The sequence below is a fragment of the Protopterus annectens genome, chromosome 7.part0, assembly GCF_019279795.1.
Source record: "Protopterus annectens isolate FY-2018-M chromosome 7.part0, PAN1.0, whole genome shotgun sequence".
In the NCBI taxonomy this organism is placed as follows: domain Eukaryota; kingdom Metazoa; phylum Chordata; order Ceratodontiformes; family Protopteridae; genus Protopterus; species Protopterus annectens.
In genome coordinates this window covers 75407320-75416064 of record NC_056739.1, presented here as the reverse complement: position 1 = coordinate 75416064, position 8745 = coordinate 75407320, and the positions used below count along the sequence as shown (strand labels likewise).

The 8745-nt window shown below is 38.1% G+C and overlaps 1 protein-coding gene across 2 annotated transcripts in view; it reads left to right on the top strand.

The window, feature by feature from the left end:
• OARD1 (O-acyl-ADP-ribose deacylase 1) overlaps positions 1-8745 on the top strand; it is a 360480-nt gene that overhangs the window by 133088 nt on the left and 218647 nt on the right. For both annotated transcript variants that reach the window (XM_044076493.1, XM_044076494.1), the window contains one exon: positions 577-635. In XM_044076493.1, coding sequence (XP_043932428.1) covers positions 577-635 — 59 coding nt within the window. The remainder of the gene's footprint in view (positions 1-576; positions 636-8745) is intronic.

The window sequence follows — 8745 nt, the reverse complement described above, 5'->3', positions numbered from 1 at the left end:
GCTGTGGCGAACCCTAACCGGGAAAAGCCTAAAGACATTGCTTTTAGAGTTGGTGCTTGTTCGATCTGTGAAATCAGCCTCAACCGGGGCAATGTTTTTAGTGGACATTAATTTTACACCATTTCACTTAGTAGTACGGGAGGGCAAAAGTTCCAGATGCCATTTGATGGGTCAGTCACTGAAAGCTGGACCATCCAGTTTTTTCCACTGTGTTCAAACTTGTTAAACCTGAGAGAGCAGTCCTGTTTTAATTATATTTCAGTTTGGTTGGTTGGTCTTACCTTAAGACATCTTCACTGTATGTCATTGACAGAACAACTCGTTTGTTTTTTTTCCAGACTCCTTTTTTTGCATTAAATGTTAGCATCAGGACTTCAAGATGTATTATTTTGTTAGTAAAAAGAAGAGTTGCTGATTTTTTTAGTTGACTGTTAATGTAGTTTTTATCCAGAGTTGCACACTGTATTGAGCTTTGGTGTATAAAATTAAGTGTGATGAATGGTGGTGTAACCCGTATATTCCCTAGTTGTTTTTTATGCATATTGATTAGCAACTGCTTATTTTCTGTCATTTTAGAAAAGAAGACTGGAGAAGTAGCTGTACTACAGAGAGGAAAGAGATACGTCTACTACATGGTAAGGTAGTACGTTGTGCAGCAGTACAGCTTCTACACGCTGCATTGGTTAGAATTTCTGTCTATAAGCTTGTATAAATGAGCTCTTTGCAGTTCTGTGTCTTCAGTATGTAAATTTGTTTTGCTAGTAACTAGTGTTCACTGAAAGTCTGAATGACTGCCTGTCACAGACTTTTCTCTTTCCTGCATGGCATTGCTAATGTGTAAAATATGCTGCAAAAAAAACATCCCATAGTTGGTAAGAGTGTTACCCAACATAGTCCAGAGAGCAGATGGATTTACATGGTCCCTTTGGTTACTATAGCAGAGTTGCTCTTGTAAAGGTGAAGGTGGGGGACCCATGGTACGCCTCTTTTGGCATAGTAAGCTTGCAACAATGTTTGAAATGGTGCTGATAGATTTCCTACTGTCATCTAAGCAGGATGTATACATAACCTACAGGAGAAAGCCTCCTGACTTTTGCTTCTTAAAGGAATAAGTACTTAATGTGCAAACACAAACATGCACACATCAGCGTTCTAAGAAGCATCGCAGTTTGTGTCCAATAGAAGAAGCGGAATGAATATTTTTATCTGCTTTACTGAGAATGTTTATCATTTAGCAGTTTTTAAATATTTTAAGCTGTGTTACTGTGAATATACAACCCCAGATATAGTCGGGAGAAGGGAGGTTATATTGAAATGACTCCTGGAGCAATTGAGAATGGTTTTGCTGGCATTTGCGATTCATGCGCCTAATCCCCCCAAAAAAAGCACACTTGTAATCTTTTTATTTTTTAACTTTATCATTCGTGTGCTTTTTGAAAAGTGATAAGGCTGTACACAGTCATAAAAAGGAAGACAAGCCACAACATTTCCATTTTTTAATGCAGTATACATGTTTTCTTTTTCATTCATTCCCACAGTAAATTGCTCATTCCTGCCTTCCTTAAAAGTTTGCTTCTCCTTTTTTATGTTCTGCATGTATTATTCCTTCAAATTCCATTTATTTCTGTACAATTTACTCATTCTATTTTGTAAATGTCCTACCTTCAGTAATATCCAATATGTCAGCTGTGATTGGTTTAGATTTTGATTTCCATTTTCTAGTAATTGCTTTTTTGGCAGCCACTAGCATTAAGTTTAGTAAAGCCTTGCTTTGTGAAGGCAATTCAGGTCCTATATCTGAGCTAAAAATAATAATTTCTTTAGTTAAAACTGCTCGTTTCTACAGCATTTCTGTCAGGGTATTCTGTGTGTAATTATAAAATTCTGCCAACTTGATAGATTCCCCTAAAAAAATGTCCCCAGTTCATAGCATGTTACTAGGCTGTTGCCCTGAGGCTCCTTACAAACCTAGCTGTTTAGACCCAGTGTAATACTAGATAAGAAGTAAGGTCTATACCCAGATACAGATATGAGATGATGTCCATGCCCAGATCTTTCTAGCAAGGATTATCCATGTCCAGGAGAGAAGCAGAGACTATCTCTGGCAGAAATTTACGATTCCCCATCCAGTCATCCAGGCAGAGCTTAAACAGGGTCATAAAGGTGCTCTGCTTGACATGAATTGGAAGCCTATTTCAGAGTAGTGGCAACCTCTGAGAGAGGTACCTGTCTCTCCAGCAGGTCATATTTATGTTGCAGGTTAGATTTGGGTCTCTGAAGCGGGTGACTTTAGTCCCATTTGGTTTACGGATGTGCAGCATTACCTTTAGATGTGGGTCAGAAATGGACCTGTAAGCCAGGCATAGGTCACGTCTAAGTAGTCTGTATGTCGCAGAGTGCATTAACAGTGACTTCAGTTTGTTCATATAAGTCATGCTGGAGACCCTGAATTTTCCTTAGAAATCTCTGAGGTCTCTCGAGTTGCTGCAAGTGTCTGGAATGGTACATACCAAAGGGAGCATTATACTCTGTAATAGGCCCGATTAGAGTCGAGTTACAGGGGAGTTATACCTGCGCTTGTTTTTGAGGGGATGTCTTTGCTAATCAAGTGAGCAACATGAAATGTCTTGCTCACCATAGTAGACACGTGGTGATTAAATATGAGGTCACAGACAATTTCGCGAAGGCCTACTACACTTTTTCTGATCAAACAAGAACTGTGGATTACCTTTGGTTTCATAGCAACGTTTTGAACTTTATTTTATTGTTTGGATCTTATCATCCTGGGCGCTAACTAAGGGTCAACATTTATCCATCTAACAGATACTGTGGACACTTAATTACATTTATGGACATATTTATTGCATTTTTTGCACTGGACTTTAGGTTCGATTTTTGAACTTTGTATTACATTTAGCTTATGACTCAGTTACGATTTATTTCATATGTTGGCTAATTTTGGGCGATCACAAGGGACATTGATTCCATTTGTTAAATTAGTCAAGGGCCTAATTTGGTGTTGACAAATGACGCTGCATTTTTTGTGTTGATAATATTTTGTACTGGTTGTCAGTGTAGTTTGGAGAATTTATTTTTACTATTCATTCTCTTTTCAATTCAGGCTACTAATTTTAGGGTCAGCATTGTGTTAGGGCACATCAGTTTCAAGACTATTTATAATTTATAACTTTTTTGGGTTGGATTTCTGTTCGATAAGGATTCGCTATTGTTATTATGTACATGCAAGGCGCTATTATTTAGTGTCTTATTCAGCATCATTTATACTTTAAAAATAGCTCTGTTTTGTGATTTCTATTTAGTCGATCACCCTGATTTTTGGTTGGGGCTGTGATTTGTTGGTATAGCAGTCTTCCAACACTTATACTTACTGTGGAAGGCATTTTACCCTTCTTGTAGGTTTATCTAGATACACATGGGATTTCAAGGTCACACTTTTAATATGGTTCTCAACTATTGAGTTTTGTTTAATATTCATTCATGTTTTGCCTTCTCAGCCAACTTAATAGCTATCACAAGAATTGTTTAAACCATTTTTGACCTAAGTACATGGGTTTTTTTGTATAATATACTGGCATCTTTTATATTTTTTATATATATGTTTTTGTACTGCAGTTGCCCCGTTTGTGGAACACATACATATATATACATATTCTATATAAGTAGGCAACTTTGTGCCCCCATTTCTATATATATTGACTCTGTTAATATTTGGCACTTTCTGGTCTACGGATTTTGACAATCATATTTTCAATATTATATGGGACAAAAGTCCAGTTATACTTTATACACACTTGGGTTTATACAAGCCCTTGAGTCGGACTTCACTCCTATAACAGATGGCAGCAGAGACGAACGGTCGGCTACCATAATTATATATGGAATTACTTCTGGTTATATATGATATGAATGACAAAGGTTGATTTAGACAAATGTGCACCTCTGATATTCAACTGTTTGACCTTTATAACTAGATGAATAATCATTGGTTTATATTGAGATGAATTACCTACTACTTCAGTATTTGAGCATATTAGAGTTTCTCTATATATAGTGGGGCATTTTCAGTTGCTGTCTTTTATATATATCAAAGGCAATTTTCCACAATCATTAGGGTCAATGCAGTTTCATTTGCTGTCTTTTATATATATCAAAGGCAATTTTCCACAATCATTAGGGTCAACGCAGTACACAATCACACACACACACACACACATATATATATATATATATATATATATATATATATATATATATATATATACACATTTGCCAGACCATTTGCTTGTTTTGGGTCAAGAATTGTGTTGTGACATATTGCCTAACAGCTTTATCATGAATCTAAGTGGAATCTTGCAAGGAGCATCGGCTGATAGATAACCTGGAAGCCTTTGGCTTCAACACTAGGGGGTCAACTAGTCTTAATATTGAAGGCGATTCCAAACAGAAATGTGGGTTAGTTTTTCAAAAACTGACGAGAAACATGAAATCCCTAAGGTCCAATATTTGGCACTTTTAATTATTTAAGGCCTATAAACTAAAAGACATTACACCTAGGGGGCTAAGGATCCGCCTTCAACCCCTAGTAGCTAATATCACAGGATTGGGCTTCAGCCCAACACCAGGCTTCAATGCTTTTTGTAAATACTTTGGTTATTATGAAAGAACCATTGAATCACAAATAGCTGAAATTCAAAAGGTGTGTCTTGAGGCCCAGTTATTTGAAACTAAAGTATTTTTTAAGGAGTTTATTTCCGATTTAGCCAAAGATCTGGCCAATTTGGAACAACAATTGATTAAGAGAAAAACTCACATTTAACAGAGACTTGTCGGATTACGACACAGGCAAACCATTTGTTACATCTAAGAATGTCAGGTTCACAGACAGAGTTAACAAAAGCAATCGTGGTAGAAAGAGGCCCAGATCCATATTAAGAGGGACAGAATCTACCCTTAGAGGTATGTCAGAGGACGAAACTTCCTCTGCTACAGATTATGATGTACCTTCACACCAGGTGTCCCCTGCTGCTAAGAGAAAACAGTGTGACCCTTTAGACGTAAGAAACATAGGGGGGAACGTCCAGTTTATAGGTTCTATTACAACAGATTGTGAAATAGTGAATAATGTACACAATATTTCATCCTTTGAATTATCACCTGAACATAACCAAGTATTAAATAAAGGTCTTAATTTTGTCCCCACTTCACCTGTTTCTGAATACATTTTGTCAAAAGATGTTAATGATTTTTGTAGATTGCTTAATCTTAAAATATTTTTTTCAGACCATGATTCCACTCAAAGATCTACTGGTTTCAGATTTGGCAAATCAGATTTTTCACCACCCATGGATAAACATGTTTCTGTTTTTAAGGAATGTGTCCTCAAAGATTTACACTTCTCTAGTAGATATCAACCTATTACAAATAACCTCACTCAAGCAGAGAGATCTGCACTAACAGAACTTCAACTCAGTCATGAGATTGTCATTACTCCGGCTGACAAGGGGGGTGGCATTGTGGTTATGGATTACAGCAAATATAAGGCTGAGGCTTACAGACAGTTGTCTGATGCTCGTTTTTATAGTAAGATGGTTGTGGATCCTACACCCAACTTTAAGGCACCGATAGACTCTTTTTTTTGGATCTAGCGACAGAAGAAGGTATTATCAGCAAACAGGTTTGTAAACAACTCAAAGTGGTAGAACCTATGCCCCAGTATTTATATCTTTTTCCTAAAATCCACAAACACTTTACTAACCCCCCAGGTAGACCCATTGTCTCTGGGAGAGGCTCTCTCACTGAACCACTATCCGCTTTCCTCATGTATTATTTGAAACCGTTACTGTCTCATGTAAGATCAAGGATACAAGACACCACGGAATTTCTTAATATCATTCAGGATTCACAATTAGAAGCGGATTGGTGGTTATATCTACCTTAGATGTTTCATCTCTCTATACGAGCATCCCCCATGATGCTGGCATAGCTGCGATCTCTTATTGGTTGGACAAATCGGAATGATATTCCACTGGCTTCAACAATTTTCTTGTTAAACTAACTATGTGTTGTGTAAAAACATTTTTTACTTCGATGGACAACCATATTGGCAGATCAAAGGTACGGCAATGGGGGCTTCATTTGCCCCCATATATGCTGGCTTATTTATGGGATTTTTTGTGCAATCATTTGTTTATGATGCACATCATAATTTGCACATTAATGATTTGGACATCTAGAGAAGATGTCTAGATGATTGTTGAATGGTGTGGCGTGGGGATAAGGACTATGTGTTTGATTTTGTAAGGTATCTTAATAACAATCCTTGGGATATACAATTCACTCTAAATATAGAATATCAAGAGATTGTCTTTTTGGATGTTATTTCTAGACTGCAAGATCACACATTGGCTACTAGTGTACATAGTAAGTTTCCTCAATATAATACCCTGCTACATGCATCTAGCTCTCACCCCCGCCACATCATCCGAAATATTCCAAAATCCCAATTTTTGCGTATGAAACGCATATGCTCATCAGAAGAACAACATCAAGTTTGTGAACAAGACCTGTCAAATAGGCTTATCAACCGTGGATATTCAAGGAATCATATTTCTCAAACTATTGACCAGACTAGGCAGATGGCACGACCAAGCTTATTACAATACCAACATTTGAAGCATGAAGAAATAATAAATTCTGTACAGCCGATTAGGTTTGTAACCACTTTCGGGAACAACGTATCCAGATTTAGGGAAATCATTAACAGACATTGGGACATGCTTAAGTCTCATGAAGTTTTGAATGACATCTTACCAGATAAATGTGCCTTCTCATACCGTAGGGGTTGCACTATACCTTCTTGCTTAACTCACTACAAGAGATGTACACCAGCGACAACAGTTCAAACCACCTTATTTGGTGACCCTTTGGTGGGGTGTTTCCCTTGGACATTGTAGTGCCTGTGAATACATTCTTAACACAAAGGAATTTTCAAGCAAAAACACATCTCAGGTATAAAAGATCAACATTTTTGGGAACTGTAGTTCGGACTGGGTCATTTATCTAGCTACATGTACCTGTTCCTCCTTTTATGTTGGTCAGACGTCCAGACCATTCAAATTGAGAATTAGTGAACACCTTAGTGCCATTAGAAATCACCGTTTGTCCAATGCCCTTTATAAACACACCATTAATCATCCAACTGCTCTTTTTAAATTTATCATTATAGATAAAATACAAATGCATCAGAATTTCAAAGCAGGATGGCATAATAAACTTAACAATATGGAAACTATGTGGATAACCAGGTTAGGGGCTTTGTTCAAACCTGGACTAAATGAAATGCAGTAATATGCCAGCCTATTTACTTATGCATATTGCAGAATCTTATTTATAATCTCTGATGTACACATGTTATTTTTGGTGATTTGGGCATTATGTTTCTATTGACAAGATTTATTAGTCATTTTTCATGACGTGTATATAATCAAATAACTATCATTTTTTCTGTAATATGTCTTTAAGGGTCTCCCTATATAATACCAGGATGTTGGAGCTGTTTAACTTTTGAATATTTGTGTTTTAGCACTGAAGAAGGCTTTTCACAGCCGAAACTGGTTTGCAAGCCATTTATTTATCAGAAATGGCATTGATTTCTACAATAAATTTATTTTAGCTGCATTACCATTGTGCTGGTCCGTTTTTGGATTCACCCTCAGTCTTGGATTTGAGCAAGTTAAATCACTTTGTGAAACCGACCAAGTTTGGATTGTCATGTAGTCGGTCCTGCCTTTTTTTTTGAGGAAGGATGATTGGATGTGCTCAACTGACTTCAAGGATGCCTACCATCAAATAAAGTTAGCGAGGCAGTCCAGGAGTTGTTTACAGTTCTGGCTGGGAGACTGTCTTTACGAGTTTTGAGTGCTATCCTTTGGCATCACCAGTGCCCTATCCCTAGGTGTTCAGCAAGTGCATGACAGTTATGGTAGCCTGGTTTAGGCTGTGGGGATTCCAGGTCTTCCCGTACCTCGATTGGCTTCTCCCTGCCTCTACAAGAACATCTCTAGTCAGGGCCAGGAATTCCTTACTCCGGTTGTGTCTGTCCTTCAGGATCACCATAAACCAGAAGTCCAATCTGCTTCCAGTTCAGGACTTGGAATTCACTGGATGCCATTTGAACATTTTGTCTTAGATTGCCAAACTTCCAGAAGTCAGGGTATCTACCCTTCATCTTTAGACTGTCACTTTGCTGTCTTACAGAAAACCTCCGGTACCATGGTTCTCAAACTTTTAGGCCTCTCGGCCATGGTAATTTACCTAGTCCCTCTGGCAAGGTACCACATGAAAATTTTGCAGTGGACACTGGTGACATAATGGTCCTACCTGACTCACCTGATGGATTTTCCAGTATCAAATCCAGTGGTGATTGGAGTCTTCCCTGGTTTTTGCCAGAAGACTGTTTGTCCTTCCTGCTGTCAAGCTGTAATCATGATGGATACCTCCCTTCTCTGGTAGTGAGGGGACATTTCGAAGGGAAAAAAGTCCAGGGGACCTGGTCTGCAACTCAAGCCAGTCACATCAAGATCTTGTAGATGAGGATGGTCCTCCTTGTGTTGCAGGCATTTCCCCAAGGGTGTGATGTCAGTACTGATAGCCCAGTACCAACCTATGAACCTATCTGCCCGAAGGCATATATTAGCCCAGCCACGTGCAGTATTCATCGCCCCT